The sequence below is a fragment of the Notolabrus celidotus genome, chromosome 6 (assembly GCF_009762535.1).
Source record: "Notolabrus celidotus isolate fNotCel1 chromosome 6, fNotCel1.pri, whole genome shotgun sequence".
NCBI classification, from domain to species: Eukaryota; Metazoa; Chordata; class Actinopteri; order Labriformes; family Labridae; genus Notolabrus; species Notolabrus celidotus.
Window position 1 is genome coordinate 32,077,391 of NC_048277.1, and position 20,911 is coordinate 32,098,301.

The 20,911-nt window shown below is 40.1% G+C and overlaps 1 protein-coding gene across 4 annotated transcripts in view; it reads right to left on the reverse strand.

Moving 5' to 3' along the window:
• Positions 1 to 20,911, reverse strand: part of mon2 (MON2 homolog, regulator of endosome-to-Golgi trafficking) — a 64,854-nt gene that overhangs the window by 36,320 nt on the left and 7,623 nt on the right. For all 4 annotated transcript variants that reach the window (XM_034685426.1, XM_034685424.1, XM_034685425.1 and 1 more), the window contains exons 2-4: positions 12,210 to 12,273; positions 8,136 to 8,263; positions 2,258 to 2,389 (exon numbers count right to left, since the gene is read on the reverse strand). In XM_034685426.1, the coding sequence (XP_034541317.1) occupies positions 2,258 to 2,389; positions 8,136 to 8,263; positions 12,210 to 12,273 (324 nt within the window). The remainder of the gene's footprint in view (positions 1 to 2,257; positions 2,390 to 8,135; positions 8,264 to 12,209; positions 12,274 to 20,911) is intronic.

Consider the following 20,911-nt stretch of genomic DNA (forward strand, 5'->3'; position numbering starts at 1 on the left):
GTCTTTCTAAAGGTAGTATTCATGAAAGCATTGAACAGAACTGTGATTATACTTTTGCCAAACATGGATTAAGCAGACCTCCATGTGGATACCTCACACGGCGAGGTCAGGCTCCCTGACACGTCAAACAAAGACGGGAATCTTTGACTGGGATTTGGTGAGATTTAAGCTGTTGTGTTTTCCTGGTATACCAGACGCCATTGATTTTCGCATTTCCTTTTGTACGACTTCTTGTGTTTTTTCGTGATGAACTAAGGGATTTCTTGGTTGTGGATTAACGGAGGACGGTCACATCGGCGGACAGGAAACACCCTGAAATAAACTTTATACAGACTTAAAAGACTGTTATGAGTGATTTGTTGTTTTGTTTAACATATATTTCGTTAGGATGGGAATTTAAGTTCATTTTGAATCTATAAATGTTCAGTTTAAAGGTTTTGGTTGGATGTTATTACATTTTCATTTGCTGTGCTGAGCTGAGTGTTTTGCAGCTACCTGACCAGTGGTTTTAGGTATCATTTCAAGCTGCTGTTGGTAGGAATGGTGTAAAAAATGTTACTTTTTTTTCCTGCTGGGTTTGAAGAAAGGGTCATAACACCCATCTGTACTCATCAGTAAGTGGAGTAATTTGAGCCTATTGAGAAATCTCTGCGTTTTCCAATGCCTTTGTATCAAGCAATGTTATTATTCCCCTCGTTCCCGTTATGACGGACCAATCATAGCTAGTGGTGCAACGGATCACCGTTGATCCGTGATCCGTTCGGATGCCTCTCCACGGTTCGGCACGGACGTAGTCCGCAGATCGGTTGATGAAAAAAGTTGCGCGTGTTCACGTGATGACTGCATGTTCAATCCACTCTCACTCGTCAAGCGCAGTGGTAGTCATGGCAAGTGAAGGAGCAGAGGAACTTGAAAAACCTCCTGCATCTTGTAAGTCACATGTATGGGAGCATTTTGGTTTCCCTGTGAAATACAGTGAATGCCGAATGTGCTTGAGCCACGTTATGAAATTCCGTTGCGCACCCACTAGACCAGAGGCCGTCAATACGCGGCCCGCGGACCGCATCCGGCCGTCTATTTGTGGCCCCCAAACTGTTATTCCTTCACTCTGTGTTTTGGTGGGTCACCCCGTGTTTACCGGGACTTGTCTCCATGTCAACGATACGCAGACAGGCTGTTACTGGGTCAATTAGAGTCCAAATGCTGCGAGTACAATTTTTAACATTCACTTTCGTTTATGGAGCAGTTCGCATATTGGCACTTTGCCAGCTGTAGGACTCTAGAATCAAACGGTGTGTTCCAAGTTTGCAGCTCAAAGAAAAGTGGACGGTGAAAATCAGCGATTGAAAGAAGAATAGAGTGGAATTATAGAAGTTCCTCTGCTCCTTCACTTGCCATGCCATGAAATGCAGTGAATGAGGCAGGACTGGGCCCACAGATAGGGTGCTTTGCACATGCAGTACATTTTGAGTTGAATGTTGTTTTTATTTAATGGGCAAAGTGTTTTACAAAATAAATGGAGGGACAAAGTTATATTTGTCTTGTCTTCTTTCTTTTTTTTTTTTTCTTTTTTTTTTTGCTGATCCGAAAAATGATCCGATCCGTGACTCAAAACCGTGATCTGATCCGAACTGTGAGTTTTTTGATCCTTTGCACCCCTAATCATAGCTAACTCCAATCCTCTGTCCTGATTGGTTAAGGGGTGGCCCCTACTACATCCTCCGATTGGTTATGAGACTGGCACTATCATGACTGATCTGTGTTGGGGGGCTAAGAGGAAATCTGGTTGGGAGGGATAGTGTTGACATTCGAAGTCCCTCTCTCTGAACAGATGTTTACTCTGTGACTACCAACAGCAGCTTTAAGTGCCATATCCACTATTAGTTATCAGTTAAGTGCCGAAAAGGAAAAGGGTAAACATTATTTAAGCTGTGTTGTGTCAGGTTGGTATGGTTCAAAAGTGTGTAGGTTTGCAACTTTCTGAAAGAACCTCCTTAGTGTATATCATCGACAATAAATCAAGTCAAGTCCTTCTTATCCTGTGATCTGTGTTTTCATGCTACACAAAGGAGAGCATGGATGCTACAAATGTGTTTATTTACAGATATAAAAGAAGACACAATACCTGCAGTTTAATAATAAATGAGGATGACTCACAGGGAAACAAAACTGGGTTAAATGTAAACCTGAGGGACACAAAGGAGCAGGTAATATATGCAAACAGTTTATGTGATATAAGAGTGTGTTTATCTCGTACCTTAGAAAGTACTTCATCGTGGACCACTGTGTTGGTGGTCAGCAGGACCAGGACCGTCTGCAGAAGCTTCAGCTCCTCCAAACCGTTTTCCATCAGCTGCCACAACATGTTGATGATGTTCCCTGCTGCTGCCTGCCGTGCACACATAAACACATTTAATCACTTACAATGATCATTAACCAATCACTTCATTTTACAATTATAAAAGGGTTTAAACAGGCGTATTTGTAATCTGAACTCCTGCTTTGACAGAAGAAAGTGAAGTAAGAGCTCAGTCTGAGGTCACACGACTCCCTCAGTCTAAAACACTTCTGGTCACAGCTGGTGCAGCCGGCGTAGGGGTCACCAAATCATCGAGTTCAACAGCACTAAATCTGGCTGCCAGTTAATATTATGTCACTTGATGCTCACTGTAAGTGACACTGTATGTCCTTTGTGGGGTCAAGCAGCCTGAAATACAAGTACTCTTCATGCAAACCCCTCCAAGCTGCTCTTTTGTGTGGACCAGATCAAGACGGGAGGACTCATCACTTCTAAACTAAGAGATCCTCCAGAGATAACAAAGTGATTGAACTATGTTAGTTAATAATCTCTTGGACGTTAGCTGGGATTTAAAAAGCGCAGGCTTACATTGATGAGGCTCTGGGGTTATTTCATTGTTATTATCCATCATGACTCTGTAAAATAATCACTTTATGTCATTGTTATCTTGTTTATTTGCCTGTATGTATATAAATGTGCATATGTTTGTAGGCAGGTATCCATGTACGTATATATGAATCTGAATGCACATGTATATTAGTTTTCAGCATTGTTGTGGTTGTTTTGAATTCTATATATCTACTTTTTGTCATCAATTATATGTTTATATTTATTTATCAGGATCTTAATAGTGTGTAGATACTCTGTTTGATGGTGCTGTGTTTGCAGGAATTCATATCTAAGATTCTTTAGGCAGAAGCATCTTCCTGTCCATCTTATGAATGCAACTAATGCTCATTATCACGACAGATTGATCTTTCAATTATTCATTAATGTTAATAAATGAATAATGTCAAGTGTAATAACATTGGTTGATGTCTGATCAACACTCTCAAGGCAAAAGCTGTGTAGAATAAAAATTTAAAAATAATACAATTCTCACATTTGAAAGCTGAAACAGCAAATTCTTCATTTTTTTAGTTAGGGTCAACGATAAGCAAAATCAAGCTGTATTAGTTTCTGTGTTAGCTTTTTTTGGCTCTTCATCTACAGATACATTCAAACCACAGGACTAAAGAGGGATGTTTCTGTCTTAGTTCAGGGAGTTTTTGCAGCATCTTTAAAAGACTCTAGTCAAGAGTCTGGGTGTCAACTTTGACAGTACACTCTCATTCGCAGCCCACATCAATAATGTCACCCGGTCGGCTTATTCTCACCTGCACAGAATCAATCACCTCTGCCTGTCCCTCACACCTAACAGCACATCACCTCCTGTATCGATTATTGCAGCTCTCTCCTCATTGGTCTTCCCAACAAACTTCTCCATAAACTTCAACTGGTTCAGAATTCAGCTGCCTGGATGTTATTTTTTATATATTTTTTTTCTTTGTTTATTTTTGTGTTTTTCTGTGAAGGAATTTGTAACTTTGTTTAGAAAAGTGCTATAGAAATAAAGATTATCATTATTATTTTTTTTTAAAAATGTCAAGGTCTCCATAACCTCTCTGATCTCCTTCATCCCCACACACGAACCCTCACTCTCAGATCCTCTCTCTCTACTCTCCTCACTGTGCCCCATGCTCACTTGACCTCCATGGGATCTCGAGCATTCAGCCGTGCAACCCCCCGTCTCTGGAACTCTCTACTACAAACCATCCGTGACTCTAACTCTCTTCCAAGTCTCAAATCCTGCCTAAAAACCCTCCTTTTCAGAACTGCATATTCACTTGAAACTCCTAACACATGCCTTTTATTGCATTTCATCATTCCATTAATTGTGTTCTTTTATATTGTATATTGTTTGTTTTATTACTCAGATATTAATTATTTTTCATTTTTGTTGTAAGGTGACCTTGAGTGTCCTGAAAGGCGCCCATAAATAAAATGTATTATTTCTATTAAAATCTTGCTGTCAGGGTTAACTTGCCATATATTATCCAAATTACAACAACCTTGTTATTCTACATATTTTACATTGCAGGCGCTGTCCAGGGGAATATATCTAACAGTGTTTTCATTGCAGCGGCTCACGCCCATATTTGGATATGTTGACACACTCGGTCTTCGGCTTTTAGAAACACACATATAGCTTTCAGTTGAGTGTCTATTCAGTCCTAAGACGACATTCTCTTTCCAGACATTCAATATATCTGTCTCCTTCCCCCAAAGAAACAAAGTGACATAAACATGACAAAGTATCTGACTCGGTTGTCTCCAGCGACATCTTAAGAATCAATACCGAGGCAGGTTTGTCCTGCGAGGCCCTCGGGTATCTTTTAAACCCTGCAGTTGGGAGTTGCTGAAGATGTGAAGTGGTTCTGGCAGAGGAACAGAGAGGCGTTACAATGTTCAATGGATTGGAAAAAATGTGTGTTGTAGAGTAGGTGATGTGTGTGTCTTAGATGTCCTAGATGTTGGAGTGGATTGTGGGGGAACAATTGTTTGATAACAGAGGCTCAATGACGAGGAAAATACAGCTCTGGAAGAGAAACGCTTTTTAGGGGGAAAGGAAAGAATGATAAATGCAGGTCCACAAACCTCAGACTCACTGACAAAATCTGCATCCCAGACTTATTCAACCGCCCACTCAAGAAGCCTTCAACAAAAATGCATTCAATGTAATCAGTATATGTTAGAAAGAAGCTTTCAGCAGCGTGGAGTGACGTGGATTAGCCTTGATTTATAGCTGCTGTGAAGTCGGGGAACTAATGCATGTACATCATGGATAAAAAACAACAACTCTTAATGTAAACTCAGCAGGGAACCATCACCACAAGAGAACTTTTCCACCTCCTAGAATATTATAGCTTATCAACAACACATAACAGCAGCTGACACAGATTAAACAGTAATGACAGGTAGCTGCAACCTAATGTGCTTATTAAGGCCAATTACCAGTTGACAGATATTACAACAACCAGGCTGCCGTGTCACACTTGTCTTCTGAGAGACTCGACTCTGGAGGTGTGGAGCACTTAGACTCTGAAAGCAGAGACAGAAGCTTTGAAACCTACGTATTGATTCTATATAACCATTAAGGGCTTTTAAAGTGACAGTACATGCAGATGCTGTGTGAAAGTGGTCGAGGAGTTGGGTAATATTCCTCTAATGACCCCCCTGTAGGGATGGACAGAATACACCTGACATGGGACTTCTACCAGATCCGTGTCCGGTCCGTCTCCGTGCTCTCTCGTCTGTCAACACCCACCGGTTGTGTTTTCAGAACGCAGCACGGAGCTGGACCGCTGGACACCTGGAGTCATGTGACCAAGGTTTTACCAGGGCAATCACTGAATCAAGGATTCTCCTCCTCCTCTCTTCATCCATGTTGTCTTTTTGATCCTCTGAAAACCTCTAACCTGGTGACTCCAGGACTGCCTCCGCTCAAAATGACACTTTGCATCCAGCAAAAATAGGAGTCTTGCGTATTTGAGAGACGCAGCCGGAACGCAACGGAGCAGATCCAGTGGAAGTTAACACATTGACTAGATTAGAAAACCTATCAGATCCGGTGCCGTGACGGATTGGAGACGGACCGGACACGGATCTGGTGGAATGTGGCCGTGATTGTGTCGCTGCAGGACAGAATGAACGGTGGAAGAAGAAAGTAAAGGTTGTTGTAGCTACATGTGAGAGGAACACATTCAGGTTATCAGTTCTAATGTGTACGCCAGCTGATTGGTTATTGATTTGTTTCATCGATTGGAATGAATTACCCCTCAGATATCACGGAGGAAGTGCCTGAGGTTACAGGTGAACTTAAATTTGCAAGCATGTGTAAACAGACGTGCAAACTCTCGAGGAACACTGACATCCCGATCAATAAGAATCTACCCAGGGGCTGCAGAATTAGCAGGTGAGGATCCTGCACTGTGACAGTAATAATAAATAAGCAACATTAATCTGATTCACATAAAACTTAAGATGTTTTTTTAAGTGATAGAGATCCTTTGAAATAGACACACTTAAAAGAAATATCCTTTGCAGTTGTGTTCTTCAGAAAAATCTTAAAGATAAAATAGTAAAAGAGTTCTCCACAAGGACAAGGGTTATTGACTTGGCACTCTCAAGGTGATAATCACCTTGGGGCACTATGAAGGTGAATGACACAGGGTGATGAATCTCGATGAGCGCTACAGCCTTTTATTGATTTTAGTTTAAAACCATCAAACAAAAGAGGGAGAGTAGACTGAGGACATTTGGCCGGGAGGAGCCTAAATCTAGAGTACTTACGCTCTGGTACGGAGAAAACACAATGAAGTCATGACCTCATATGATTCAGCCATTGACTGGATTTAAAGATGGATGGCGAAACGTCCAACTCCTCATGCTGTACTAAAGTAATGCCAAAATAACCTCCAGGGATGGACGCTGACATTCTGCACATGTGGAGCCAGAGTCTGCTCAGCTGGTTGGGTGAGAACTAGGGATGTAAATTTCAAGTATTGAAACGGTGTACTGTGATCGATCTTTGGAAATGGTAACGATCAATTAGTGATTACTCATTAAAAAAATGTAACGTTTTCCATATCAAAAATAATGCCAAATGTGTTTTTTCCCCTGAATCAAATTTTCCTTCACGACACAATGTCTATAACTGACAGTATTGAATCGCTACGGATTGTATTGAGGTGTTTAAAATGTTAAACACGCTGAATATCAACATGTGGAGCAGGCTCATGATCTCCACAGACATACAGTCATAAAAGTGAAGGCTCAGACTTCAACAAGAGAACTGAACAGAAACACATTTTGCAGCTTAACATGTCCTGAGTTGGTCTGACGCAGTCACTGTTGTCATTATGTGAAGTTCAATGACGCTTGTGTTTTTCTTTTCTTATGTTTCCTCCTCTGTGAAGCTAACTGGTCGCACACAGCACCACAGGAGCAGACAGAGCTGTCAATCATAGCATCATAGACCATTTCTGGCATCAAATAGCTACCTATAGTTCAACTTACCTTTAAAAAGAAAGAGTATCTGTGCATAGATGAGCATGACAACAGCTAGCTTTAAGCAGATAGGGCTTCTGTTGGCCTAGCAGTCTGAGCACATGCTCAACACACAGAGCGGTTGCTGGTTCGACTCCAGACCCTTTGCAGTCAGCGAACCCTTTGCTGTATGTTGTCTCCCACTCTCTACTCCCCACATGTCCTGTCTCTCTTCAGCTTTCATTTCTATCATATATCTTTATCTATATCAATAAAGGCAAAATACCAGAAAAAATTACTTTAAAGAATTATCTAGAGACACCATGTTTGCAGGAAAACTAATCTGATGCGCATTTTGATTTCAAAGTTTGATCCAAAACTCTCACTTCTGACCACTGGAGTCCATAGAGATCTTTTGGTTTCACTTTTGGGGAGCTGTTATGTTGTCAATCTTATTATACAGTCTATGATACATGTAGTACGACTTGAGCTATCCCAATAACTTTCTAGTGTTTCAATTTGCTAATGTTCATCTTTAGACAAAAGTTAATCTAGACAAGACAGAAACCTTTTTTAATTCCATAAGCCAGTTTGATTGTTTAGTAGTAGTGTGTTATGAACGTTTTTCTCATGCTGCTCTTTCTTTAGGCTTCTAATATTGTAACCTTGAGGGTTTTTTTTCACACATGGCTTAGCTGCACGTCAACGCCAGCATTTCTGAGGAACAAGCCCCGGTCGTGGTCCTCACCTCAGACACCACCTCGTGGGACATGAGCCTCTGGATGGCAGCCAGACACAGCTGGGTGATCTTCGGCTCTTTGGTGCCACAGCCCATCAGGAAAGGCTGCACGACCTCTGAGCTGTTCTCCTTCAGAGCTGCAGGAAAGGACAAAGAGGGAGAGAGAGAGAGAGATCAGTGTTAGCATATGTTTTCAGGGTTTCTGTGCTAAACGCTTCAAATTCAGGAGGAAGTGGAATTTACAAAGATGCTCTCATTATATTCACTCAAAACCTCCCTCAAACAGAATACTGATGTTGAGATGTTTAAATAAACTGAAGCCCTTAAAGGTGACATATCATGCAAAATTGACTTTTTAATGGTTCTCTACCTGAAATATGTTTCCATGTCTACAAACTCCCCGAGAATGAAAAAAATCCATTCTGCCCCTGTTCTGATTTCTCCACCTTTCTGTAAATGTGTGTGAAACGAGCCGTTTCAGACTTCCGTGTTTTTGTTACTTAACAACAATATCCGGTCTGTCACGGAGTCAGAGCTCAGAGCTTGTTCAGCCCATAGACTATATAAAATAATACTGAATCCCTCCCCCGTTTTTCATTACCTGCACAAATGTGTGGTAACAAGGAGCTTAGGAGGGAGGCATGCTAGTTGTAGGCTGTCTTAATAAACACAAAGGTCGGTTTTACTCCCCACGTCTGCAGATTTGAAGATCTAGTGGATGATTTTTATTTATCATGGATTAAGTGCTAGCGCTAGTTAGCATAGCTACATGTCGTAGCTGTGTACCAAGACACACGTCGACATACTGACAAATAAAACAACAAGAAACACTAAATCTATGACCAATCCTTCAGAAAAGGTCCCGCTGCCTTTCTGGCAGAGGTCGGTTTTACTCCCCACGTCTGCAGATTTGAAGATCTAGTGGATGTTTTTTATTTGTCATGGATAAGTGCTAGCGCTAATTAGCATAGCCACATAGCTACATGTTCATAGCTGTAGCTGTAGCTGTGTACCAAGACACACGTCGACATACTGACAAATAAAACAACAAGAAACACAGAATCTGTGACCAATCCTTCAGAAAGGTCCCGCTGCCTTTCTGGTAGAGGTCGGTTTTACTCCCCACGTCTGCAGATTTGAAGATCTAGTGGATGATTTTTATTTATCATGGATAAATGCTAGCGCTAGTTAGCATAGCCACATAGCTACATGTTCGTAGCTGTGTACCAAGACACACGTCGACATACTGATAAATAAAACAACAAGAAACACTAAATCTGTGACCAATCCTTCAGAAAGGTCCTGCTACAGGCGCCTCTCCGTCAGGATCAGATTCTGGATCAGATTCAGAGGGTTGAAGTAACGTGATCTGTGAGCAGCCGTGTATATTCAGCCAACATGTAAACATTAGATCAACGTGCTGGACAGCCGAGGCACATCCACTTCCTGAGGGGGCGTGGTCAGAGGGAAAACAGAGTGTTCTGAGGAGGACTGAAGAAGAGGGTTCTTCAGGCATGCCAAAATCTGATTTCAAAGTGTTTTTTTGAGCATAAACTTTAAAGACATGTTTTGGGGACCTCTTAGACCAATATATATATTGATGAAAAAAGCGTGATATGTCACCTTTAATATATTAAATAGTATTGATATCTCATATTGGTAGTGCATAGGAAAGGATGTGGAGCTAATAACGTTAACCACAGAATTAAATAACAGAGAAAGAAAATTCTAAATAACCCTCAGAGGAAGCTCTAGAGTTTAAATATTTTCCAAGGTTCAGTCTTTTCTATTTTTTTGTTTTTGTTGCAAAGGTTAGTCCAACACCTCTTCAGTATAAAAAATATTTGCACTTCTTTTTTCTATCTTGCAGCTGAAACCTTTTCATTTCAGTGTGAAACATTCAAATGAAACTGAAATCATGGCCTTGATATGTTCGTGCTCCTCTCTCATCATAAAGGGGATCCGGTGTTTTTCATCCAACTACATCATTTTCACCAGATTAACTTCCTCCCGTGATTAACACCTGCAGACTTCACTCATCAATCTTTGTGTTCCACCTCATTAAGCTGCAGGGGAAACTAACACATTAACGTAGGAAACAAAGATAAATGGACTCCTCAGCGCCGAGCGGCTGCACGGTTTACAGGCAGTGTCAGACGGCCTACGGTGGCACTCTGAAAATGTCAACTATGTGTCAGCTCTGCAAATGTTACCAAAGCTGGACTTTGTTTATCAAGACAGCACAGATACAATCCTCTGTTCACTAGTCAGAGGGAGCAGACACATTTGAAAGTGCTGGGTGGCGAGTGGAATCAAATCAGAGAGCTTGTATGATTTAGAAAGTCCCCCTTTTTTAGAGAATGTGCTGCATTTAATGTAGCAGTAATATTCATTCTTTGAAGGATAACAGGCGGTGTGTTTACAGTACACTCCACATGGCTCTGAGGGCTGACAACATAAACAAACATCAAAAATGAATCACAGTACAGTGGGCAGCATCTCTCTGCAGGTCTATTTTGCAAAAGCAATGTCATAAGAGTATAAAAATATTAATGATTGCTTGCGATTTTTCCATTTACATGTGCTGGCTTCCCTCCACTGGCGTTCAATTCGCTTCAGAGTTGATTATAAGGCTCTGAATGGTCTGGCCCCATCCTATATAACTGACCTCTTGAGCCCTTACAAAACCTCCAGGCCTCTGAGGTCTTCTAACATGGATCTCCTGGCAGTTCCCCAGTCAAAATAAAAACTGAAGGGCGACCGCGCTTTTAGTGTAAAGGCCCCGCATCTGTGGAACAGCCTCCCCTCCTCAATCAGGGTCGCCCCCTCTGTTGACTCTTTTAAGACTCACCTCAAAACTCACTTTTATATTTTAGCATTTGAGTCCTCTGGCCCTGAATAGGTTTCCATTCCCTATGTTGCGCTTTCCTTGTTGTTTGTTTGTCTCTTTCTCAGATAATTGTTTGGTTTGGTCTCACATTGTGTTTTTTTTAAAACCTTACATGCAGACACATGCATTGAGATCCTCGGGCAGAGGTTTATTGTGCATTCTAATTACAAAAAGGAAAACGAAAGGGGACAGGGCGTTCGCAGTGAGGGGGTTCGACACTTTGGAACCATCTACCTGAGGAGATCAGGTCTGCTGAGTCAGTGAGCTCTTTTAAATCCCTTCTTAAAACATACTTTTATCGCAGAGCCTTCCTGGATTTTATCTGAATTTTATTTTACTTTATTTTATTTCATTTTATTCTATTTTATTCTATTTTTATTTATTTATTTTTTGTTTTATTTTAAACATCATAAGAAATATATTTTCAAATAATTGTATTTATTCCTTTAGAGTTATTTTAGGGGAATTTAATGTCTTTTAAAATCTCTTTTATTTCTTTATCTTGGCTTGTGTGTTTTTATGAACTGCCTTTTTTTTTTTCAAGTTCTTTGTAACTTGGTTTTAGAAGTGCTCTGCAAATACAATTATTATTATTATTATTTTTGTTTTATTTTATTTTATTCTATTCTATTTTATTCTATTCTATTTTATTTTTATTTTAACCATCATAAGAAATATATTTTCAAATAATTGTATTTATTCCTTTAGAGTTCTTTTAGGGGAATTTAATGTCTTTTAAAATCTCTTTTATTTCTTTATCTTGGCCTGTGTGTTTTTATGAACTGCCTGTTTTATTTTGCAGTTCTTTGTAACTTGGTTTTAGAAGTGCTCTGCAAATACAATTATTATTATTACTATTTTTATCTTATTTTATTTTATTTATTGATTTAATTCAATTTTTTATAATGAATTGTACAGCACTTAGGTCAGCTCACTTGACCACTGTTCACAATAATTGGTATTCAGACTATAAAAAAAAGGAGGGGATTCATAGTCAGCGACTTTGCACTTTTAATCCCTGGGCAGCTAAAAATAGAAAAGGCAGGAGTAAAGCTGAATACCTTCAGGAATAATGACATTAAATGATCACTTTCAGTTCAGATAGATGCAGTGCTTTCTGGGAGATTTAATCCTTTGCAAATCAGAGTGACAGCTAGATATCTGCATTGTGGTGAACCACCTCTGTTACTCACCTGCCAGTATGTCTGTGTTCCTGGCTGCAATGGTCTTAATCTTCACAATGCCGGACTCTGCCGCCTAGGGGGTGCAAACACAGAGACATTTATATTAGCTGTGATGTGTATCAAAGAGGTGCTGATGGTGCAGCACCACAGTGCCAACAGTGGCAGACACAACCTCTGGTAATGATGGCCACAGGGAGGAAAAGCTAGGCCCGGCTGCAGACAGAGAGGGGAGAGAGAGAGAGAGGGGCTGGGAGGAAGTGTTAAAAACAGGCTCAACTCAAGAGGGTTACAGTGCGAGCAGAGAGTGATTTCCCCAGTGAGGTGTTTGAGCGACGGCGTGGGAGAAGCAGGAATGTCAAAAGAGAGAAAGGGCAAGAGGAGAAGATGAGATGGAGAAAGTCGGAGTGTGAGAGAGTTTGAGTCTGCGGGAGAGAACAGATACGGAGGATTCACCAGTCAAAACAGAGACTGCTGCTCTTATCTGTCGACAACAACAACCTGAAGCTACTGAGAGCATGTCTGGGTCTTTTCTCCACCCTCTCCTCCCTCTCCTCTTCCCTCTTTGCATTCTCCACCGTCACATTTTCTCTGACCTTTTGTGTCATAACATTGAGGGAAATATTTTCATACTGCAAATATCCTATATAGAAGCTACAATGTGCAAATTTAGAGTCTAAGTTTTACAGATTCAGATCCCTCTTTTCTCCAAACAGTAGCCTACATAGAGATAATATGCACCATGGCTGACACAAGCATCAAAGAGAGACTGGATTCAGGTTAACTATCATGTTACAAAGCAAATGACAACAGAGTTCTGCTAGCTTGGAGTGTGATGTTCACATATTTGAGTCTGGGTTTTCTTCTATTTCAGCTAAAGGTATAAAAAATATGAGCGTTAGCTAAGCTTGTTTCTAGATATTTGAGCTGTTTTAGGTTAGAGGGTTTGTAGATTGTGCACTGGTCTCAAAGAGGAACTCACTCTCAGTATTGGCCAGTACTCAAGTTAAGATATCAGGACCGGTGTGGGATAGGGGATCAGAAAAACTGTTTTCAAACCGGGTCTGTATGATATGAGAAAATATGCAAAGTGTTCAGTATTGTGATAAAGAAATGAAGTGCAGTAAATAAACAAACATGACACAGCTCACAGATGACACAAATGTCAGCCACATGATGTGTCTGAGCTTAGAGCAGCCTCCCTCCACTAGCTCCGGCTAACAGCTAATGCTGTAATGTTATAATGCAACAATGCTCTACCACCCGGATGTAAACAAGCACAGATGACAGATAGCATTGTGTAGCGCGGCAAGTATTTTGATCTAGAGAATGGAGATAAAGGTGTATGTAGGCTGTCCCTGGTTAAACTGTCACATAAGCACTTGACCAAAGCAATGTGAAACAAGTAGGGATGGGCAATGATCTTCTAATATTCAAATATAGGTTTACTTATTAAAAATTGAAGAGTTGCTTAAAATATTTTCTCGTTTTAAAAGTACAATTTTTCATCACTAACACTGGGGATGATAGTTGCCAAGAGACTTATTTTGAAGCAATGGAAGTCCCCATCCCCTCCTTCTTTTCAGGAATGGATTTCTAACATGATGTCAGTCATACAAATGGAGAGACTAAGGTTCCTGCAATCTAGCTCTGTGAAGACATTCTCAGCTATCTGGAGCCCGTTCCTTCCCTTTTTGGATGAGGCTGACGTGTGATGAAAGTGGAGTATTTCTTTATATATGCAGACTTGACGCATAGCACTCCAGAGTACGCATCTTATTTGGCAGCTTTGTATGGTCTTTTTATGTTTGTTTGTTTTGTTTTTTGGGGTTTTTTTTGGGAGTTTTTTTTTCTCCCTGCTTTCTCTCTACATTATTTCTGTGTGTATGTATGTGTATGCATACGTATGCATGTGTGTGCATATGTGTGTTTATGTGTATATATGTATTTCTATTTATTTTATTACTTATCTTCGTTTATTTTGTTATTTAAAATCATTTCTCAACTAACATTTTCTTCACGTTTTCTATTAATTTATTGTTTACTGTTTTTTATTTTTCATATTATCAATTTTATTTTATTTCATTTCACATGTCTGAGCCCTTGTTTGATTGTATTTGTTTTGTCTTGTTACATTACAAAAGTTACAAATAAAATATTAAAAAAAAAAAAAAAAAAAGTATAATTTTTCAGTGTTTTTCGAATAATCCCACCTTTCATACATACAAACATGCAGCCCAAAGTGCTTCACAAAAGAACAGAGACAAAAAACAACAGGAATGGTAAAATTATAAAAAAATATGATTATAAATAGAATACTTAAAAATAAAATAGAATTAATACAGTAAAATCAATAAAATTAGTAAGAGTAGAAATAAAAGTTAAAAATAAGGTAACGTTAACAAGATCAGCAATGATTATAATAATAATAATAATAATAATAATAATAATAATAATAATAATAATAATAATAATAATAATAACGAAGCAAACTACTTTGACATCATTTACCTGCAGACTGTGTGATCCCACATTTGGCCATGTTAAATATTTTGTACTCTATGTTGACTTATTTCACATCTTCAGACTAGTTGACAAACAACTGGAAAACAAGTTACTTCAGAACATCTGTTACATGAAGTCATTTTTCAATTTTCATGCAATAAATCCTGACTTTTGCAATGTGTTTATTGCAAATGACAGCAAACACATCATCACTGCAGTCACAATAAAATTGTGATATGTTGTGCAACCCTATTTCAGTCTGTCTCTAAAGTTTGAACCTGCAGATGACAACTTTACTGCAACTCTGCTGATTGACAGACCATGACTACATTATTCATCTCCTCCATCAGTCACCTGGGTGAGTACTCGTCTTTGGCAGCTGCATGCTGAGTCGTCTAGTGTCTGCACAGCTCACAGACGGCGAGAAAGATGCACACTGAAAATAGTTATTAATCCAGCACTTCTGTTTCTGATAGATACTCAAAAATAGACAATATAGCATCTCAACAACAACTACCACACTCTTCTTCCAGATCAGTGGCAGCATCAGCAGAGCAAACAGCCGATGGGCCGACATTACCTTGATGCATTTTTCATACGGCTGCTGCATGATTTGACTACATTGCAGGCGTGCATGTGATGGAGCTTCAAATACTCTTTCAGAACCATCATCATCATCATCATCCTTTAATCTCTGCTGCTATAAAAAAAAACTGTATGAAATTTCAAAATGAGACAAATCCAAGTGATTACCAGGCGACCTTTTATAGTTTAGCATAATGAAAAACCGGCTCCACAGTTTTTTGTAATAAATGAGAATCACAAATCACACCGTATCTCTATGACATCCTCAATATGTGGATGAAATATGTGGCCTGCAGCAGGTTTATAATTTAGCGTGTCATCAGAACAACAGCAGAGTCAAGCCACTGAGGGAGTCAACACTTCATAACCTGCTGATAAGTCCGTGTCCTAGCAACCCTCTGGTAACTGGCCTTTTACCATACAGCGTCTTAAAAAGTTAATCTTCAAAAAAATGCTAGCCTCCTTCTTCTCCTTTGTTCCCCCACACAAAGCCAGAGGTCTTTACAGGGTAACGAGGAGAAAACAGAGAGAGCTTTTTTTAGTCTGGAGTAATTACAACAATGCTGCGGCTGCTTTTGATATTCCCCACAGGCCGAGACGATAACATACGGCTGGAGCTATGAAGGATCACTGAAAAGACAAGTGCCAAAAGTGCAGAATCTGGGGTAGTTGGAGGGTTTGTGGAGAAACAAAGAACTGAGACAATATTTTCAGCCTCATAATAAAGCTAGGTAACGTTTTCTCTGGGTTTGTATGGTTGTTTAAATACAGACATGAGTTACAGCTTCAGTCTGATCAGTTCAGGTTGATATTTCTAGTCAATATGTACAAAATCACAAAAACAGCAGTTTATTATTTAAAGAACATTTCTAGAGTGAGGCTGTTTCTCTCTCTCTGGGCAACACAGAGAGACTAATACATGCTTTTATAACCAGCAGGCTATAACAGGGGTTCCCAAAGTGTGGGTTAGGACCCCCTGGGGGCTCATGAGACACAAATGGGGGTCAAGAGCATAGACTATATAAAATACGTCACCCATCTGTTTCTGAAGCGCTGTTTTGAGGCCAATCGTCGGTGGGACCCATATTGGAAATGTTGAACTCAACCAAACTTCGTGATAGGTAAAGAGGCGGGGTTTGAGCCTCCTAGCCAACAGCTACAGTGTTCCCGCCTGCCAATCAAGTCAGCTGTGCCTCTCATTGTAAGACTCGTAATCTCTATATCTTCAAAATTGCCACGTTATGAAAAAATCCCCCCCCCCCCCCCCCCGTACAGTGTGCGCAAATAGAGAAATGAGCTATCCAGACTACACATGTTTTTTGTACCAGGCTGTAAACATGTTTATTTCTGCTGTAAAGATCAGCTTTTTTGAATTGGTGTGTATGTGGTTTTCTGTACTTCCAGAGCCAGCCTCTAGTGGATCTTCGATGAACTGCAGGTTTTAGCACGTCCGCATTCAGAGGTTTTGTTTTTTAATACACTACCAGTCAAAAGTTTGGAAACACCTTCTCATCCAAGGGTTTGTGATTATTCTAATTATTGTAAACACTGTAGATTAATACCAAAGACATCAAAACTATGAAAGAACATATATGGAATTATTTAATTAACAAAAAAGTGTTAAACAAAGCAGAATATGTTTTATATTTTAGATTCTGTAAAGTAGCCCCCTTTTTCCTTCATGACAGCTTTGCACACTCTTGGTATTCTCTCAGTCTGCTTCATGGAGTGGTCTCCTGGAATGGTTTCTAATTAACATGAGCCTTGTCAAGAGTTCATTTGTAGAATGACTTGCCTTCTTAATGTGTTTGAGACCATCAGTTGTGTTGTGTTGTTCAGAGGTAGGGTTGGTACACAATGGATAGCCCTATTTGACTACTGTTGTAATTAGTGGTGCAAGTTGCGCGTGTTCACGTGATGACCGCATGTTCAATCCACACTCACTCGTCAAGCACAGCAGTAGTCATGGCAAGTGAAGGAGCAGAGGAACTTGAAAACCCTCCTGCAACTTTTAAGTCACATGTATGGGAGCATTTTGGCTTCCCTGTGAAATACAGTGAATGCTGAATGTGATTGAGCCACGTTATGAAATTCCGTCGCGCACCCACTAGACCAGAGGCCGTCAATACGCGTCCCGCGGACCGCATCCGGCCGCCTGTTCATGGCCCCCGAACTGTTATTCCTTCACTCTGTGTTCTGGTCGTGTTTACCGGGACTTGTCTCCATGTCAACGATACGCAGACAGGCTGTTACTGGGTCACTCAGAGTCCACTGCTGCGAGTGCAATTTTTAACTTTCACTTTCATTTATGGAGCAGTTCGCATATTGGCACTTTGCCAGCTGTAGGACTCTAGAATGCACGAAAACGGTGTGTTCAGTTTGCATCTCAAAGAAAAGTGGACGGTGAAAATCAGCAAATGAAAGAAGAATGGAGTGAAACTTTTGAAGTTCCTCTGGTCCTTCACTTGTCATGACATGAAATGCAGTGAATGAGCCAGGACTGGGCCCAGAGTAAATTTTGAGTTGATGGTTGTTTTTATTTAATGGGCAAAAGTTTAAAAGTGTTTTACAAAATAAATGGAGGGACAAAGTTATATTTGTCTTTTTATTTTTTTATTTTTTTTTGCTGATCCGAAAAATGATCCGATCCGTGACTCAAAACCGTGATCCGATCCGAACCGTGAGTTTTTTGATCCGTTACACCCCTAGTTGTAATCCAGATTATGACAAAACCAGATTATTTCATAGTTTTGAAGTCTTCAGTATTAATCTACAATGTTGAAAATAATTAAAATAAATAAAAACCACTGAATGAGAAGGTGTGTCCAAACTTTTGATTAGTAGTGTAGGTCTTGCCATTATTCTTATTTCTTTCTTGTTTTCAATCGCTGTAAATCGCTTTTAATTGCATTTGATTTGAAAGAAAGGTGCTATATTAATTGATTGATTGAAAATCTAATGTCTGAATTTGGCTTACTGACAACTCTGTGGGGTCATTTCATTAAAACATCTAATTATGGAAGGTTTTTGCTAGAAATTGCTTCTTAAGTCATTAAGTATGGATGTGTTTTGAGCTGCTGATCTTTGAACTTTTTTTTTACATTATCATCAGAAAGCTACATTTTCTAGTCAGACTTATGCAGCTCAAGATGAGATATTCATCAGAGGCTGCTGCTGCTGTACAAAAACATCTTTACAGACTCCCATACTGCAACATTACATTATTGCATACTGCATACTAAAGCTCTCAATCTTTTCAGCTGATATGAGTCACACACAAATTCCACAGTTTGCGGCCCAAGGGCAGCAAGAAAGAGGAGCATGTATTCTCTGCCAGAGTGGCCACATACTGCAAAGAATATTCAAGTGTCTTTAAATACTTCTGACGAGAGTCCTTGTACCCGTCAGAGGGCCCGGTTTCAACAAAGTGGCCATGAATGTTGCAAAGCAGAGGCTAAATGAAGGGGACAATGTAACAGAGGGAGTTCTGGAGGCATGTGTTGAGATATTCAGCCTGTCTGTGTGATGTGAAATGACTGGGTCTGTTAGATTCTGGGATTTTAATTGAACTCTTGAATAAAAATCTTAAATATTCTGATTTGTCCGCAGCACAACTCCCCCTAAAAATGTAGGGATTTTTTCCTTGCTTGGAGAATTTGTGAAAGAGTGAATACGAAACAGAAATGTCTCTAATTAGAAGCACATTGTTCCCGCTTCCTTTCTCCAGCCTCAAGTGGAACCAGGTGCTCCATCTTGAAAGCACCGACAACAAATCCCTGCATGTAAAATCTGTCGCAGTAAACCTCGTAAGTCTCCACAGTAAAAGTTTTTTACGTTTTCTGTCCGACTCCTCGGTGGAGAACGAGGTGGACTGAAAACCTTTTTGTGCAGATTAACATTTTTTCCACCCACTTCCTCAAACCAAGTGTTGATGAAGCTGTTTCGATGTCTGCAGACTTCCCTCCGAGACAGTCAGCGCCAAGTTGAAAGAAATAACACTGAACTGATGATGTCACATTAACGAAGAACAGAAAGGTCTCTCCTGTTGATGGGTCATCTTATGGAAGATTTTAACTGTCTATCTGAAAACCTGTTCACAGATTTGTTTGGTAATATCATAATGTAGTCTGGTTAGCTAGCTAAGTTATGTTTTGGGGCATTTTTGCCTTTATTTGATAGGAAAGCTGAAGAGAGACAGGAAATTGGGGGAGTAGAGAGTGGGGGAGGACGTGCACTAAATGGTCAAGGCTGGTATCAAACCTGCGACCTCTGCAACCAGGGCTATAGCATGTATTGCTATGCATATGGGGCACACTTATACCGCTAGTCCAACGGCGCCCCTTTTGGGGCTTTTGCACCTTTATTATGACGGGGAAGGACAGTGAACAGAGACAGAAACTGGGAGAGTGAGAGTGGGGGAATGACATGCAGGAAAAGGGCCGCAGGCTCGAATCTAACCCGGGCCAAGTGCTTAATGGGCGTGGCCATTAGGCCAAATCTGCGCCAATGCCAGTTTTAACACTGGGTTCAACAATGGATCACTTTTATTTTTTACCAACAGGACTTGCGACAAAGTTTAGGCGTCCAAACCAAGATTCACTAGCTGGTTAAAGGAATTATTATTGTTTATATTACTTTCAGCCCAAAGTGCTGAGTACAAGTAATGTTGGGTATAAGCTGTACCACCGCCACCCGCCACTAGACGGAGCTGTAGCTTGGTTCTAAATTTTCTTCTTCTGAGATGTAAACAACTACACATGACAGTTAAAAGAATTATAAACATTTACATTACTATAGGCCCAAAGAGTTGATGATATGTTGTGTCCAAGCTCGAGTGCCGCCACTAGAGCTTGAGCTTGGTAATGGCTTTTCTATTTCTCAGATCTAAACACATGACAGATGGAATCTCGTCACACAGCATGGTTCGGCAGTATTTTGATCTAGAAAATGGAGATTAAGTTGTTTGTAGCCAACCAGAACAAAAACATAAACAGCACAGGCACGCACACGTTAGCCTGCAAGGAGGATCAGACGCTGGTGGTGCTAGGTCTGCTAATATTAGCCCCACACTCTGTAAACCAATTTGACAGCGTTAGCCACAGACTCTGTGATCTCGTGTTTAGCCGTGTTTTTTTTACCTTGAGACGAGTTGGTTAGTTTGAGTTTAAATTTCTGTTTGAACAACTACAAATTAGTCGCTTTGGATTGCTAGTGCGCTTGCCATGACTGCTTTGAATGAAGGAGAAAGATGACCATCCTCCAGCAGCAGCTAATGGAGTTTGCCAAGTTTTTCCAACCAGATGAAAGTAGTGTACTGCAATTTGGTCTAACATGATGCACAAAGCTGTTGTGCTTGGCCATGGAGTTACTGGCAAGAAATGGCAATAAACAACTTTGCAGCATACGTAGAATTTTGCTTCCTCCCTCTCTTTTAACAGGCCGCCAGAATTCTTCCTCATACTGTTAATCACCCAAAGTCGGGTGGCAAATGGCGGGTTAATATTATTCAAATATTATAATGTTAAATATAGTACCCAGGAGACTGATGGTGGGATTGATAATCTGAAATGTTATAATTTTCTAGTTTTGAAAAATCCCACTTTAGGTCATTCGTAGATTTGGTT